Source organism: Gorilla gorilla, chromosome 22 (genome assembly GCF_029281585.2).
Source record: "Gorilla gorilla gorilla isolate KB3781 chromosome 22, NHGRI_mGorGor1-v2.1_pri, whole genome shotgun sequence".
In the NCBI taxonomy this organism is placed as follows: domain Eukaryota; kingdom Metazoa; phylum Chordata; class Mammalia; order Primates; family Hominidae; genus Gorilla; species Gorilla gorilla.
This window is the reverse complement of record NC_073246.2, coordinates 6488601-6506404: the sequence shown is the minus strand read 5'-3', so window position 1 is coordinate 6506404 and position 17804 is coordinate 6488601. Positions and strand designations below refer to the sequence as shown.

Below are 17804 nucleotides of genomic sequence, written 5' to 3'. Positions count from 1 at the left end.
TCCTGGATCTTGTCCAAGACCATTAAGGCAGTACCACTATGAGTCTGCAAGAACCAGAGTTTAGGAGGCTTGGGGTGCCCCCTAAAGCAGATAGAGATTAGATCACAGTATCCAAGTTCTTTCAAATATCTGGAAAGCCTTCCCAAGAAAGATGGGTACAAACAAGCCCTGACAGTGAAAACTACAATCAATACAGTGAAAACTACAATCAATACCTAACTCTTCAATGCCCAGACACCAAAGAATATCTGCTAGCATCAACACTATCCAGGAAAACATGACCTCACCAAATGAACTAAATAAGACACCAGGGGCCAATCCTGTAGAAACAGAGATATGTGACCTTTCAGACAAAGAAATCAAAATAGCTGTGTTGAGGAAGGAAACTCAAAGAAATTCAAGATAACACAGAGAAGGAATTCATAATTCTATTAGATAAGTTTAACAAAGAGATTGAAATAATTTAAAAGAATCAAGCAGAAATTCTGGAGCCAAAAACTGTAATTGGCATGCCGAAGAATGCATTAGTCTTTTAATAGCAGAATTGATAAACCAGAAGAAAGAATTAATGAGCTTGAAGACAGGCTATTTCAAAATACATAGAGGAGACAAAGGAAAGAATAAAAAACAATGACGCCTGCCTACAGGATCTAGAAAATAGCCTCAAAAGGACAAATATAAGTGGTATTGGCCTTAAAGAGGAGGTGGGGAGTGTAGAAATTTTATTCAAAGGGATGGTAACAGAACGTCCCAAACCTACAGAAAGATATCAATATCCAAGTACAAGAAAGTTATAAAACACCAAGCAGATGTAACTCAAAGAAGACTACCTCAAGGCATTTAATAATCACAGTCCCAAAGATCAAGGATAAAAAGAGGATCTTAAAAGCAGCAAGAGAAAAGAAACCAATAATATACAATGGCGCTACAATATATCTGGCAGCAGACTCTTTAGTAGAAACGTTTCAGGCCAGGAGAGAGTGGCATGACATATTGAAAGTGCTGAAGGAAAAAAACATTTACCCTAGAACAGTGTATCCAGTGAAAATATCCTTCAAAGTGAAGGGGAAATAAAGACTTTTCCACACAAAAGCTGAGGGATTTTGTCAACACCAGACCTGTCCTAGAAGAAATGCTAAAGGGAGTATTTCAATCAGAAAGATAAGGACATTAGTGAGCAATAAGTAACAACCTGAAGGTATAAAACTCACTGGTAATAGTAGGTATACAGAAAAATGCAGAATGTTATAACACTGTAACTATGATGTATAAACTACTCTTACTCTAAGTAGAGAGACTAAACTATGAGCCAATCAAAAATATTAACTACAACTTTTCAAGACATAGATGGTATAAGATATAAATAGAAATAACAAAAAGTTAAAAAATAGGGAGACTAAGTTGTAGAGTTTTTATTAGTTTTCTTTTTACTTGTTTATGAAAACTTATAAGATTAAAATAATGGATTATAAGATAGTATTTACAAGCCTCATGGTAACCTCAAACCAAAAAATATAACAATGGATACAGGAAAAATAAAAAACAAGAAACCAAATCATATCACCAGAGAAAATTACCTTCACTAATGAAAGACAGGAAGGAAAGAAGGAAGAGAAGACCCCAAAACAACCAGAAAACAAATAACAAAATGGCAGGAGTAAGTCCTTACTTATCAATAATAACATTGAATGTCAGTGGACTAAACTTTTCAATCAAAAGATAGAGTGGATGAATGGATGAAAGAACAAGACCCATCCAGGTGTGGTGGCTCACGCCTGTAATCCCAGCAGTTTGGGAGGCCAAGGCAGGCAGATCATGAGGTCAAGAGCTACAGACCATCCTGGCAAACATGGTGAAACCCTGTCTCTACTAAAAATACAAAAATTAGCAGGGTGTGGTGGTGCGCACCTGTAGTCCCAGCTACTCAGGAGGCTGAGGCAGGAGAATCACTTGAACCCGGGAGGCAGAGGTTGCAGTGAGCCGAGATGGTGCCACTGCACTCCAGTCTGGTGACAGAGCAAGACTCCAGCTCAAAAATAAATAAAATAAAAAAACCCATTGCTCTGTTGCCTACAGGAAACACTCTTCTCCCATAAAGACACATGTAGGCTGGAAGTGGTGGCTCACTCCCATAATCCCAGCACTTTGGGAGGCAGAGGCGGGTGGTTTACTGGAGGTCAGGAGTTCAAGACAAGCCTGGCTAATATGGTGAAACCCCGTCTCTACTAAAAATACAAAAATTAGCTGGGTGTGGTGCCGGGCACCTGTAATTTCAGCTACTCATGAGGCCGAGGCCAGAGAATCACTTGAACCTGGGAGGCAGAGGTTGCAGTGAGCTGAGATCACACCACTGCACTCTAGCCTGGGTGACCGAGTGAGATTCAGTCTCAAAAAGAATAAAAATAAAAACAAAAAACCCAAAAACCAAAACCAAAACCAAAAACATGCTAATATATCTGATAAATATTGATGCGAAAATCCTCAACAAGATACTAGAAAACTGAATTCAACAATATATGGGAAAGATCATTCATCATGACAAGTGGGATGTGTCTCTGGGATGCAAGGATGGTTCAACATTTGTAAATCAATCAATGCGATACATTATATCCACACAGTAAAGGATAAAAACCATAAGATCATTTCAGTTGATGCTGAAAAAACATTTGATAAAATTCAACATCCCTTCATGGTAAACACCCTAAAAAAACTGGGTATAGAAGTAACATACCTCAACTTAATAAAAACCGTATATGACAGACCCACAGTCATTACTGTACTGAATGGGGAAAAAATGAAAAGCTTTTCTCTGCGATCTAGAACACAGTGAGGATGCCCACTTTTACCACCGTTGTTCAACATAGTACCAGAAGTCCTAGCTAGAGCCATTATAGAAGAGAAAGAAAGGGAATAAAAAAAGAAATCCAAATTGGGATGGAAGAAGTAAAATTATCCTTATGTTTGCAGATGATACATTTTATTTGGAAAATATTAAAGACTCCACCAAAAAAACTATTAGAATTGATAAATTCAGTAAAGTTGCAGGATACAAAATCAATATACAAAAATCAGTAGCATTTCTATATGTCAACAGTGAACCATTTGGAAAGGACATTTAAAAAGTGGTCCTATATACAATAGCCACAAATAAAATTAAATACCTAGAAATTAACCTAACCAAAGAAGTGTAAGATCTTTATAATGAAAATGATAAAACACTGATGAAAGAAATTGAAGAGGACACCAAAAAATGGAAAGAGATTCCATATTCATGGATTGGAAGAATCAATATTGTTAAAATGTCCATACTATCCAAAGCAGTTTACAGATTCAATGCACTCCCTGTCAAAATATGAATGACATTCTTCACAGAAATAGAAGAAACAATCTTAAAATTTATATGGAGCCACAAAAGACCCAGAATAGCCAAAGCTATTCTAAGCAAAAGAACAAAGCTGGAGGAATCACATTACCTGACTTCAAATTATACTACAGAACTATATAATGAAAACACCATGGCACTGGCATAAAAACAGACACACAGACCACTGGAATAGAATAGAGAACCCAGAAACAAATCCACACACACTTACAGTGAACTCATTTTTCATAAATGTGCCAAGAACATACATTGAACAAAAGACATCTCTTCAACAAATGGTTCTGGGAAAACTGGATATACACATACAGAAGAATGCACCTAGACCCCTACCTCTCACCATATACAAAAATCAAATCAACATGAATTAAAGACGTAAATCTAAGACCTCAATGAAACTACTATACTACAAGAGAACATTGGGAAGAATCTCCAGGACGTTGGTCTGAGCAAAAATTACTTGGGCTATACCTGACAAGCACAGGCAACCAAAGCAAAAATGGGCAAATGGGATCACATCAAGTTAAAAAACTGCTTCATAGCAGAGGAAACAATTAGCAAAGTGAAGAGACAGCCCACAGAATGGGAGAAAATACTTGCAAACTACCCACCTGAAAAGGGATTAATAACCAGAATATGTAAGGAGCTCAAACAACTCTCTAGGAAAAAATCTAATAATCTAATTTTTTAAATGAGGATAAGATTTGAATAGGCATTTCTCAAAACATACAGATGGTAAACAGGCATACCAAGAGATGCTTGACATGATTGATCATTAGAGAAATTCTCAGTGTAGAAAACTACCATGAGATATCATCTCACCCCAGCTAAAGTGGTTTACATCCAAAAGTCAGGCAATAACAAATCCTGACAAAGATGTGAAGATAAGAGAACCCTCATACACTGTTCATGGAAATGTAAATTAGTGGAACCAATTGGAGAACAGTTTGGAGGTTACTCAAAAAACTAAAAATAGAACTACCATATGATCCAGCAATCCCACTGCTGGGTAGATACCCACAAAAAAGGAAATCAGTATATAGAAGAGATATCTGCATTCCCTGTTTGTTGCAGCACTGTTCATAATGGCTAAGATTTGGAAGCAACCTAAGTGCCCATCAACAGATGAAGGGGTAAAGAAAATATAGTACATATACACAAGAGAGTATTATTTAGCCATAAAAAACAATAAGATCCTGGCCAAGTGCACTGCCTCATGCCTCTAATCCCAGCACTTTGGGAGGCTGAGGTGGGCAGATCACCTGAAGTCGGGAGTTCGAGACCAACCTGACTAACATGGAGAAACCCCATCTCTACTAAAAATACAAAAATTAGCTGGGTGTGGTGCCGGGCGCCTGTAATCCCAGCTACTCGTGAGGCTGAGGCAGGAGAATCGCTTGAACCCAGGAGGTGGAGGTTGCAGTGAGCCGAAATCACGCCATTGCACTCCAGCCTGGGCAACAAGAGTGAAACTCCATCTCAAAAAAAAAAAAAAAAAAAAAAAGAGATCCTGTTATTTGGAACAACATGGATGGAACTGGAGATCACTATGTTTGTTAAGTGAAATAAGCCAGGCACAGAAGGATAAACATCACATGTTCTCACTTATTATGGGGCTCTAAAAAAAAAAAAAAAAAAAAAATTGAACTCATAGACCTAGAGAGTAGACGGATGGTCATCAGAGGCTGGGAATGGTAGTAGGGGCTTGGGGGTGGGGAGGTGAGGATGGCTAATGGGTACAAAAAAATAGAATGAGTAACGCCTACTATTTGATAGCACAACAGATTGACCATAGTCAACAATAACTTGATTGTATATTTTTAAATGACTGAAAGAGTGTAATTGGATTGTTTGTAACATGAATGATAAATGCTTGAGGGGATAGATACCCCATTGTCCACAATGAGGGTGATTATTACGCATTTAGTTATATCTCTTATTATGTTTGAATTGCCATGTTGGTGTTTTAGTCACATATAAGTGTCAAATGATGAATATAATTTTATTGTTTGAAAACTTCCCATGAATGTTATATTTTTCCCTTAGTCTACTCTAGAAAATACATTTTAGTTCAACCATTGTGGAAGTCAGTGTGGCGATTCCTCAGGGATCTAGAACTAGAAATACCATTTGACCCAGCCATCCCATTACAGGGTATATACCCAAAGGACTATAAATCATGCTGCTATAAAGACACATGCACACGTATGTTTATTGCGGCATTATTCACAATAGCAAAGACTTGGAACCAACCCAAATGTCCAACATTGATAGACTGGATTAAGAAAATGTGGCACATATACACCATGGAATACTATGCAGCCATAAAAAATGATGAGTTCATATCCTTTGTAGGGACATGGATGAAATTGGAAACCATCATTCTCAGTAAACTATCGCAAGAACAAAAAACCAAACACCGCATATTCTCACTCATAGGTGGGAATTGAACAATGAGATCACATGGACACAGGAAGGGGAATATCACACTCTGGGGACTGTTGTGGGGTGGGGGGAGGGGGGAGGGATAGCACTGGGAGATATACCTAATGCTAGATGACGAGTTAGTGGGTGCAGCGCACCAGCATGGCACATGTATACATATGTAACTAACCTGCACAATGTGCACATGTACCCTAAAACAAAGTATAATAAAAAAAAAAAAAGAAAATACATTTTAAATAATTCTTGATAGTAGAATTCTTAATGGGGATGAGTCAATAGTTTGTGGTCTTTAAATATTCCTATCTCTTCTTGCAGGGGGGAATGAACTTATTTTTTTGTTTTATATTACAGGAGACAGCAGTGTTTTTCTGACTTATTTAACATTTTAGATACTGCCATTATTGTGATTCTTCTGCTGGTTGATGTCGTTTACATTTTTTTTGACATTAAGTTGCTTAGGAATATTCCCAGGTATGAAACATAAGACTTACCTCTCTTAAAGTTTTTCATTAATTTTAGCATTTTCTGTGCCTTTTATTCTATATAATCTTTTCAACTTCAAATGTTCTCATTCTATACCAAATACATTGCTTTAAAATGAAATGTTTAGGTAAATTCCCACATACTTTGAAACTAAAAGATTGTGATATTTAGGGACCAGTGAAGAGTATACAGGCTAAGTACCATTAATGGAATAAAGAAGATGCAGTACCCCAAAGAAGGATTTTTACTCTTGTACTAACTTTAACTTCTCTACATTTTGAAGTTCTCGTCAAATTCCCATTTGTATCATTTTTTGGCCTTTTGGCTAAGATCAAGTATAATATTATTATCAGTTTAATATCTGCTATATCAAAAAAATTTATATTGAAAACAATTCCCCTCTGCGCTTCAACTACAAATCCCTTACACATAATGTTCTGTCTGGATTTTTCCTACAGCCAAGAGGGAATTTATTTGAGCATACGCAAAATTAGAGTGACTTCAATCATGAGTTTCTAAAAAATAGCAAACAGAACAGAAACTAGGAGATGACACGTGGCAACACAATAGTAGAGTTTTGCAGTATAGTTGTGGTAGAAACAAAGAAAGCTTAGGCAAAGTTAGAAGTGTTAGGGATTGGGAAACTAAAGAGTATATGAAGCCCTGGTGACTCTTTTTTTACTGTGACAATGAGGAAAATGAAAGAGCAAATGTATACTGGGATGTAGATGGTGGCTTCCTAAGCTTGTTCATGGGTCAAATAGCTGGTTTGTTTTTGTACCCTAGCTTCCCTGGACTACAGCTCAGGCCCTAACTAAAAGCATGTTAAGTGATAGGCTTTTGGAGTTATTTGAAAATAACCTCAGCCAATGTGGTCCTCTGACTAGAAACGTCAGCATCACTTGACAGCTTGCTAGAAATATAAGAAGAAAAATACCTTAGACCCCACCCTGGACCCACTGAATCAGTATCTCTGGGACCCAGCAATCTGCAGCTTAACAAGCTTTTCCAGGTGGCTCTTATTGATGTGTGCCCAAATCAGAGAAGCACCAGTCCAGACCATCAGTTCTCTGCTTTGGTGGTTCTGATGGTAGGGGAGATTCCAGCTAGCACACTTCAGAAGTATCTCAATCTGTTGCCTCCCTGATGTGTAGTAGCAGCTGTAGTGAACATCTGTTACTCATGGGAATAACAAAGATGAACAAGAATAATCGATTTGTTTTGATGTGGAAAAATTGAAAATGCTAGTCTTAAATCCCAAAATTAAATTTACAGATGCTAAGAGTCTATTGTATCACTATTTCTCTAGACCAGAATTTCTCAGCCTCAGCATTACTGACATTTTGGGCCAGATCATTGTCATAAGACGGTGGTGAGCAGTTATATTAATTGTAGGGTGTTTAGCAAAATTCCTGGCCTCTATTCACTAGATGTAAGTAACACACAGACACACACACGCACGCACGCCAGTGGTGAAAACCTAAATGCCTCCAGACATTGCCAAATATCCCCCAGGTAGGTAATTGGGGAGAGGAGGGAAAATTGCCTCTGGTTAACAACTGCTGCTCTAGACATAGTTTATATTGATAAAATTCTGTTTCTGAAGCAAAAATGGATCTTTTAAATTTATTCTTAGATGGACACATTTACTTCGACTTCTACGACTTATTATTCTGTTAAGAATTTTTCATCTGTTTCATCAAAAAAGACAACTTGAAAAGCTGTTAAGAAGGCGGGTAAGTGGGCAAAACATGCTTATGATTCGCAAAAATATTTTGTGTTTTGGGACCCATTGACAAGGGTTGATATCTATACTATATAATGTTTTTTATTTTTATGTTGATGAGTGTTTCACAAACTAATGATGATTTTAAACTGTCAGGTTTCAGAAAACAAAAGGCGATACACAAGGGATGGATTTGACCTAGACCTCACTTACGTTACAGGTTTGTGACACTTAACCGTTGATTTACTTGTATTACTTCACTTTTTCTTGTAATTGTATTTTTTTTGCCTCATCTAAGACACATTCATTCAAAATATTCTTTATTCATGAGGATATATGCTACTGTGATAGTGTGACATATTTGTGGTTTAGCCCTGGCAATGGAAGATCTGCATGTCTTCTCAATTCAGGACTACTCAGTTGCAGCATAGGAACTTGAACGGATTTTCAGCTGACTCCGTTTGAGTTTCAATTTATTAACCTCTAGTAGTTATTTCTGAGTCCCAAGGATCCCACAGAGACCTCTTCTTACCCTAGAATCCCAGAGAATGAGGTCAGTGCTTTGTAGATCTCAGGTTTTCTGAGTCAGAGGGCTGCAAAGCACCTTGGAAGTTCCCACCATCACTGGTGCCCAGAAATCTTGGATTTTCTGTGGTATTTAAGATAAGAAATAAATTCGAAGAACAGGGGGAACTTCAGACTGAGGCCATCATAAATACATGGCATACAGTTAGAACTAGTGGAGACTTAAGAACTCCATGGCAGTTTAATGGTCATTGTGTTGTATAATTTGTTATTTGATTATCCTGAGTATTAGCTCTTTTCTGTCAACCTCAATCTTAAAAGGTTTTTTTCTGTGAAAATGGAGTCTGATCATGTATAAGTTAATTTTTTTGTATGTTATATGAAATCTATAATAATGTTTGTAATAGTGATGATTTTGACTTTTAGAGTGTATTATTGCTATGTCATTTCCATCTTCTGGAAGGCAGTCTTTCTATAGAAATCCAATCGAGGTAAGGGTCTTTATCTGACAAATACTCATTTCTTGGTGAATGTAGACTGTGTAGTCATAAGTTTAATACTGACCCAGATATGGCAGTATTCTTTTAAAAATGTACTCTTTCAAGGAAAAAAATCATAATGGATTGATACCAGTTACAACTGTGTCAGTGGTCACAAACCACCCCAAAACTTACTGGCTTATAACAGCAACTATTTATTTGGCTCATGATACTGTGGTTTGTGAATTTGGTATGGGCTTAACTGTCCAATTTAGGTGCTTGCAGAAAGGATTTCCTGTCTCAACTAAGCTCATTCATGTATCTGTGGGCAGCTACTGGGTCATCTGAGGACTGGCTAGTCTAAAATGACTTGGCTACCCTCGACTGACAGAGCCACTGCATGCTAAATGCACCTCCCAAGGCCCAAGGCCCATCCCATCTGGCACCCACTGCTGCCAACAGCCCCACCCCCTTCACCAGCAGAGCCCCCATTTGCCACATGCACTTCTAAGGCACTGAGGACTGGCCTGACTGGTGCCTGCCCTGCTGTTGGCAGTACCCCACAACTAGCAAAGCCACTGCAGCTAGCATGCATATGCCTAAGGCCTGAGAACTAATCTGAATGATGGCTCTCACACCAAGAAAAGCCATACCACTGTCTCCACAAACACTCACCATCAGGCCACTGAGGCACTCACAGACACCACTGAATGCTGATTACAGCCAAAAAAGTCACCTGAAGACTATATTACTGCACCCACCCAGATCCAAAGTCAAAGCACCCTACTCAATGAACACTATAGGAGACAACTATTGGAAAAAGTATTTCTCTGTGAAAACTCCCTGATATTGGAAGAGGCAACTGTTCCCCCAGATGTGCAAAAATCAGTTTAGGGCCACAAGAAACGTGAAAAGCAAGGAAACATTACACCTCCAAAGAAACACCATAATTCCCCATTAACAGACCCTAAATTTAAAGAGTATATCAAATGGCTAAGAAGGAATTCAAAATAATGATCTTAAGGAAACTATGAGATACAGAGAATACAGATAGACAAATCAATGAAATTAGAAAAACAATTTATGATCTTATGAGAAATTCAACAAGGATATACATATCATTAAAAACCAGACAGAGATTGTGGAGCTGAAGAATTTAAGGAATAAAATAAAAATACAATCAAGAGTCCAGGTGAAGTGGTTCACACCTGTTATCCCAGCACTTTGGGAGGCCAAGGCAGTGGATCACTTGAGGCCAGCAGTTCAAGACAAGCCTGATTAACATGGCGAAATCCTGTCTCTAAAAAATACAAAAATTAGTTGGGTTTGGTGGTGCATGCCTGCCATCCAAGCTACTTGGGAGGCTGAGACACAAGAATTGCTTGAATCCAGGAGGTGGAGGTTGCAGTGAGCCAAGATTGTGCGACTGCACTCCAGCCTGGGTGGCAGAGTGATACCCTGTCTCAAAAAAAAAAAAAAAAAAAAACAATAAAGAGCTTTAAAAACAGACGTGGGAGAGATATGGCCAAAATCTAGGAAGCTCAAAGGTTCTCAAATAGATTCAACCCAAAAAGGTCTTCTCTGAGGTGCATAGTAGTCAAAAGTCAAAAAGAGGGAATATTCATCAGGTGCGGTGTCTCACACCTGTAATCCCAGCACTTTGGGAGGCTGAGGCCGGTGGATCACTTGAGGCCAGGAGTTCAAGGCGAGCATGGCCAACATGAAGAAACCGCATTTCTACTAATAATACAAAAAAATTACCTGGGTGTGGTGGTGTGAACCTGTAGTTCCAGTTACTTGGGAGGCTGAATCACGAGAATTGCTTAAACCCAAGAGGTGGAGGTTGCAGTGGGCCAAGATCACACCACTGCACTACTGCCTGGGTGACAGAGCAAGACTGTATCCAAAAAAAAAAAAGGAAATGTTAAAAACAGCAAGAAAAAAGCATCAAGTCACATATAAGGGAAACTCCATTTGATTAGCAGTGGATTTCCCAGTGGAAACTTTACAGGTCAGTAGACAATAAGATGGGATGATATATTCAAAGTACTGAAGGAAAAAAAGAAAAAACAACTGTCAACCAAGAATACTATACCTAGTAGAGCTATACCCTAGAAATGAGGGAGAAATAAAGTATTTCCTATACAAGCAAAAACTGAAGGAATTCATTCCCACTAGACTGACCTTACAAGGACTGCTTAAGGTGGTTCTACATCTGGAAGCAAGAGGATGATTACCATTGTCAAAACACACAAACATGTAAAACTCACCTGTAGTGCAGATATACACATGAAAAAGAGAAAGGAATCAAACTTTGTCACTACAGAAAGTGACCAAACCACAAAGATTAAAAAAAAAAAAGGTGAAGAAAAGAACAAAGGATATACAAAACAACCAGAAAAAAATGAACAAAATGACAGGATAAAACCTAATCTATTAATAGTAACCTTGAATGTAATGTAAACAGATCAAATTCCGAATTAAAAGATACAGAGTTGGCTGCCAAGATTTAAAAAAAAAAAAAAAAAAAAAAGACCAAACTGTATGCTGCCTACAAGAAACTAACTTCACCTGTAAAGGATCATACAGACTGGAAGTGAAGGGATAGAAGAATATATTCCAGGCAAACAGAAAACAAAAGCGAGCAGAGGTAGCCATACTTATCAGATAAAAACAGACTTTAAGTCAAACTGTATGAAGAGACAAAGAAGGTCATTTTATAATAATAAAGACATCAACTTAGCAATAAGATAGAATAATTGTAAATATGTATGTACCCTACACTAGAGCACTCAGATAAACAAGGCAAATATTTTTAGGTCTAAAGGGAAAGATAGACTCCAATGCAGTAACAGTTGGGGCCTTTAGCACCCCACTCTTAACCACTGGACAGATCATCTAGACAGAAAATCAACAAAGAAATATCAGATTTAAGCTTACAGATAGGAATAAGTTCTGGTGTTCTGTAGTGCTGTAGGGTGACTACAGTTAACAATAATTTATTGTATATTTTTAAATAGAGAGGATGTTAAGTGTTCCCAACACAAAGAATGATAAATATTTGAGGTGATAGATATGCTGATTATCCTGATTTGATCATTACACATTGTATACAAGTATTGAGATATCCCTCTCTACCTTATAAATATGAACAAGTATTATGTGTCAATTAAAAATATTTTTAAAGAATGAAGGAAACAGATTTTTTAAATGAAAGGAAAGAATATTACCTGACTTGGCTGAATGGCCCCATGTGGTCTCTCGTTCTCCAGTAGGCTACTTCAGGCCTGTTCACATGATGGCAGAGGCAAGAGTCTGAGGAGCGGCAACAAAACAATGCAAATCCTCTTCAGGCCCAGGCTCAAAATTATATATTAATTCTACCCCATTTTATTGGACAATGCAAATTACACTACCAGTCTGGATTCAAGGAGTAGAAAATAAACTCCAACTCTTGATGGAAGGAATTATAAAGAATTGTGGCCGTTTTTGATAGTCTACCATAGGGAAGAAAGATGGGGATGCCATAACCCAAAATGTGTTTTCTTAGGTTGAGATCCTAAATTATAGTCGGGGCATATTGCTTTAGGCTCTGTGGATGACTAAATTAATTTCAAACATATAATGCTGTTTACTGTGAAATGCCAGCTTGAAAGGATCATTGTTTAATTTTATGTAATTTACAATACTTATTATGCCTCAATAAAAGTCTAACTATCTAGGGCTGCTATCAGTTGCCGAGAGGTGGAAGGAGTACCTCTCTGCAGTGTGTTAGCTCAGTTCTGAACAGGACAGGGCTGCAAGTTCAGCTACTTCCCAGAAAATGTCCTGGATACCTGGCCTGAGTCATCATCCCATGACTAGAGAACGTGGACGGATTGTTTTATCAAGAAACTAGTGATAAACCAAGGGCTATAGGAATTAAGAACTACGGCTAAAAAAGAAATGTTTAGAGTGATGCAAGATGGCCAATTAGAAGCAGCTGCAGTCTGCAGTGCTCACGAAGAATGAAAAGGGGCGAGGGAATTCAGCACCTTCAACTGAGATAACCAGGTTCTCACATTGGGACTGACTGGATGAACAGGTTGACCAATGGAGAATGAAGACAAGCAGGCAGGGGGTGCGACGGTCCAGCCGGGGGCGGCATGGAGCCAAAGGAACCCCCACTCCCAGCCAAGGGAAGCAGTGAGTGAGTGTGCAGTCCTGCCCGGGAAACCGTGTTTCTCTCATGGATGTTTGCAAGCCGTGGATCAAGAGATCCCCTTGTGAGCCCATGCCACCAGGGCTGTGGGTCTGATACACAGACCTGTATGGAGTCTGGGCACATCAGCTGCTCAGGCACACACAGAAACCCAGGAGTTTTACACACTCTAGCCCCGGGGATCTTCAGCACAGTGGGAAATCTGTCCATACGTATCTCTGGGAAGGGGGCTGAATCCAGGGAGCCAGGCAGCATCATTCTGCAGGCCCCATTTCCTTGACACCTCACAAGTTAAGACCCACTGGCTTGGAATCCTAGCCTGCCAACAGCAGCAGGTTGGAATCCACCTCAGATGGGTATGAGTTCCCGGGGAGGTGGGGAGAGGCAGCCAGCATCACTGTGGTTCATAGACTCAGCCACTCCAGACTGCCAGCTATGGAGAATACAGACAGTCGGGAAAAGGAAGAGTTCCCCATGACACAGCACAGCTGGCTTGCCAGATCATGACCAGACTGCCTCTTTAAGCAGGACCCCAATCCATTCCTCTTCACTGGGCAGGAATCCCTGTAGGGGCTTTAACCACTCCAGCAACGGTTCTATGGACAGAGCTTTGATCTCTCCCTGAAATGGAGCTCCTGGTGGGAGGGGCTGCTGCCACCTCTGCAGTTTGGTCAACTCAGCCATTCCAACCTGCTGGCTTTGGAGAATACAGGTGGTCCGGAGGAGGAAGGATCCCTCACAGTGCAGCACACCTGCTCTACCCCAAAGCAGCCAGACTGTTTTTTTGGATGGGTCCCTGATCCCATGCCTCCTGACTGGGTGAGAATGCCCAACAGGGGTCTCCAGCCACCTCTTGCAGGTATGTGCGGGCTGGCTACAGGTCAGTATCCCCCTGGGATGGAGCTTCCAAAAGAAGGAGCTGGCTGCCATCTTTGCTGTTTCTCAGGCTTCACTGGTAATATCTCCTTCAGAGTCTATGAGGAACCTACATTTACAAGAAAAACACAACCCCATTAAAAAGTGGGCAGAGGATCTGAACAGACACTTCCCAAAAGAGACATGCATGCAGTCAACAAAAATATGAAAAAAAAACTCAACATCACTGATTATTAAAGAAATGCAAACAAAACCACAATGAGATACCATCTCATGCCAGTCAGAATGGCTACTATTAAAAAGCCAAAAAATAACAGATGCTGGGAAGGTTGCAGAGAAAAAGAAATGCTGTTGGTGGGTGTGTAAATTAGTTCAACCCATGTGGAAGACAGTGTAGCAATTCCTCAAAGACCTAGAGGCAGAAATACCATCAGACCCAGCAATCCCATTATGGGGTATATACCCAAAGGAATATAAATCATTGTCTTATAAAAATACATGCATGCACACATATGTTCATTGCAGCAGTATTCACAAGAGCAAAGACATGGAATCAACCTAAATGCCAGTCGATGATAGATTAGATAAAGAAAATATGGTACATAGAGCGGGACATCTGGCTTCTGAGCGGGAACCTTTGTAGTGCCAGTGATGAAAGAGAGAATTAAATATGGGTGATGCTGAGAAAGGCAAGAAAATTTTTGTTCAGAAGTGTGCCCAGTGCCACACCGTGGAAAAGGGAAGCAAGCACAAGACTGAGCCTAATCTCCATGGTCTCTTCAGGTGGAAGACAGGTCAGGCCACTAGATTATCTTAACATAGAGATTGATAAGAACAAAGCCATCACCTGGGGGGAGGATACACCTGAAGTATATAAAACTATTTATCCTTGCCTCCCCCACTATGCAGATTCAGAGTGTTCATCTTTTTGACTTATTATTTCCTCTTAACAGAGATAGCCAGTTTAATAAATGGATGACTTTGATACCTTCATTTTATTTTTCTCAATATTAAGCCAGTAAACATTGCTCTGAGGGTACCATACTAATCAGTTTTAAAATTTTGTGTCATTTTTGTTGTTGCACAGAGATATATACGTATGTGTGTGTATGTTTCAGAAAGATGTATTTACTGAAAGTTGGATTCATATAGTGGTATTGATTGTATTTTAAATTATAACTACTATTTGTTTTTCATTTTAAAGGTTATACATATATACATATATATATATACACACACACTTATAGGTACACATATATCTTCATTTAAAAAAATAAAGAGAACAAATGAGCCAAAAAAGTCTCCATATTGTTACCAGTTATTTAAAATTTGATATGTTTATCTTTTTCTATCACACATACACACAATCATACTATATACTTTTTGCATTTATTTGTTTACATGGTGCTTAGATAGACTGTAATATGCAGATCACTCTCTAAAGATGTATCTATTCAGAACTAAATTTAAATAAGAACGAATATGAATTAGATTTAAACAAGAACCATATTAACTGTGAATTAATGATTTAGAACAAATTAAAGTTAGTTAACCAGCTAATTTACTTATCGGATAGCTTTAAACAGTGTGTATTTACAATAGAGACTCATCTGAGTAGGCAAACATACTTGTGGACTATTTGAAAAATCACAGTGGATTAGAACTTGAAATTTGCATACCCTCTTATTCCCTGAATCTCCCCTAGAAGATGCTAGTGAGAGACAAATTAATAAAAGTAATAACCATTTTAGGTTCCCCCTAGGAAATAGCTTATGTTGGTGCCATGTAAATATGTAAGATATGTGTTTGTCTTTTTTAGGAAGTTGTGCGGTTTCTAGATAAGAAACACCGAAACCACTATCGAGTCTACAATCTATGCAGTATGTACATTACTCTATATTTTGCTACTGTAGATAGAAAACAGATTACTGCACGTAAGAAGATGATTTTGTTTTTTAGATTGCATTTAATCATAAGTATTTGGTAGTGGCAAGGAATGAATTTAAAAATCCCCATCTTGGACTGGCCCCATTTAGTAGAAGGAGTTAGCCCAGCAGCACAAAGTACCATATGAAGGATGTGGCTTTGGCAGGACCAATGAGGCTGCAGTGGAAGCAAACCATTTTAGGGAAGATCTGTTCTAGCGATATTAGGTTTAGGAAAATCTTTCTGTTTTTCTTGCCAGATTGCATTATGAGGACATAGACAATTTAACAAATGAGTCTTCTGACCCATCAGCAGTGGCATGTGATGAGAGCAAGGGTCTAGATGGGAAAAAAGCAAAAAACTGTAGAAAATAGGTTGTAACCCAGTTTAATACCCTGTCTCTCTTGATTTTTTCCTCTACCTGTATACTCAATAGACATTTTCAGGGGGCAAACATTCTGGTCAGCTACATTTGCCTCGTGTGGTTTCTAACTACCCTGAAATAATATAATGAATAGTCTGCTAGAAAGTTTAAAATTATACCTATTAAACAAAAATAAGTTGAGTTTAGGTTATATGAGATGGATAAACCACTACCATCCTTACATTTTTGAAACGCTTGCGTTTATTTTAGAGTGGCAGGAGCAACTTGGAAAGCTCTTTTTGAAGATAGATAAGGAATTCTAATAAGATATGTTAACTTATTCATAACTTCCTCATTTATCATGTTATTCCCTATAGAGATATGACATACATGTTATTTATTTTAGGTGAAAGAGCTTATGATCCTAAGCACTTCCATAATAGGGTCGTTAGAATCATGATTGATGATCATAATGTCCCCACTCTACAGTAAGTTTTATGCTAAATTGACTATCAGAAGAGGGCTAAATATATTGGGCTTGATTTTTTGAAAATATTTTAACTAAAAATCTTAAACTTGAAATCAGTCAGATGGTGGTTTTCACCAAGGAAGTAAATGAGTGGATGGCTCAAGATCTTGAAAACATCGTAGCGATTCACTGTAAAGGAGGCACAGGTAATAACATTTTCCTTTTTATTTCTCCATTTCTAAAGATATGTAAATATACATAAAGTACAAGAACAAGATACGTATTGCTATTAATGTGTATTAATAATTGTTAGCATTTTTAAATATTAGCTCCAAGACTGAAAGAAGGGAAGGAGAAAGGAAAGAGGAGAGGAGGAAGGGTAGGAGATAGGGAGAGGATAAGGAAGGGAAGAAAGTAGGAAAAAAGAACTAAGGAAGGTTGAGCATATTTTCCCTTGTTTTACTAGTATTTGGATTTCTTTATTTTTGGTTTGCCAGTTTATATCTCTCAAAATACAAACAGTCTTTAATTTTAGAATATCAGAGTACTTTTATTTAAGGCTGATCTTTTTTATTTTTAAATTAACAAATAAAAAACCAATATATTTATGGTGTACAACATGATGTTTTGATATACGTAAACATTGTGAAATGGCTAAATCAAGCTAATTAACATATGCATTACTCCACATATTTTTGTGTGAGAACATTTAAAATCTACTGTCTCAGCAATTTTCAAGTATACATGATTATTAACTGTGGTCACTATGTTGTACAATAAATTTCCTGAACTTATTCTTCCTGTCTAACTGAAATTTTGCATCCTTTAATCAACATCTCAGGCTGGGCACAGTGGCTGACACCTGTAATCCCAGCACTTTGGGAGGTTGAGGCAGGTGGATCACATGGTGAAGCCCCATCTCTACTAAAAA

At 38.3% G+C, this 17804-nt stretch overlaps 1 protein-coding gene and 1 pseudogene across 1 annotated transcript in view; both read left to right on the top strand.

Annotated features, from left to right (window-relative positions):
- The window catches only part of LOC129530492 (putative tyrosine-protein phosphatase TPTE), a 39831-nt gene extending 22578 nt beyond the window's left edge, over nt 1-17253 (top strand). The window contains exons 8-14 of the mRNA XM_063702800.1: nt 6176-6295; nt 7944-8043; nt 8190-8253; nt 8985-9049; nt 15934-15994; nt 16811-16892; nt 16991-17253. Coding sequence (XP_063558870.1) covers nt 6176-6295; nt 7944-8043; nt 8190-8253; nt 8985-9049; nt 15934-15994; nt 16811-16892; nt 16991-17135 — 637 coding nt within the window. The 3' untranslated portion in view covers nt 17136-17253. The remainder of the gene's footprint in view (nt 1-6175; nt 6296-7943; nt 8044-8189; nt 8254-8984; nt 9050-15933; nt 15995-16810; nt 16893-16990) is intronic.
- LOC129530493 (uncharacterized) lies at nt 6613-6724 on the top strand (annotated as a pseudogene).
- Nucleotides 17254-17804: the final 551 nt, after the last annotated feature.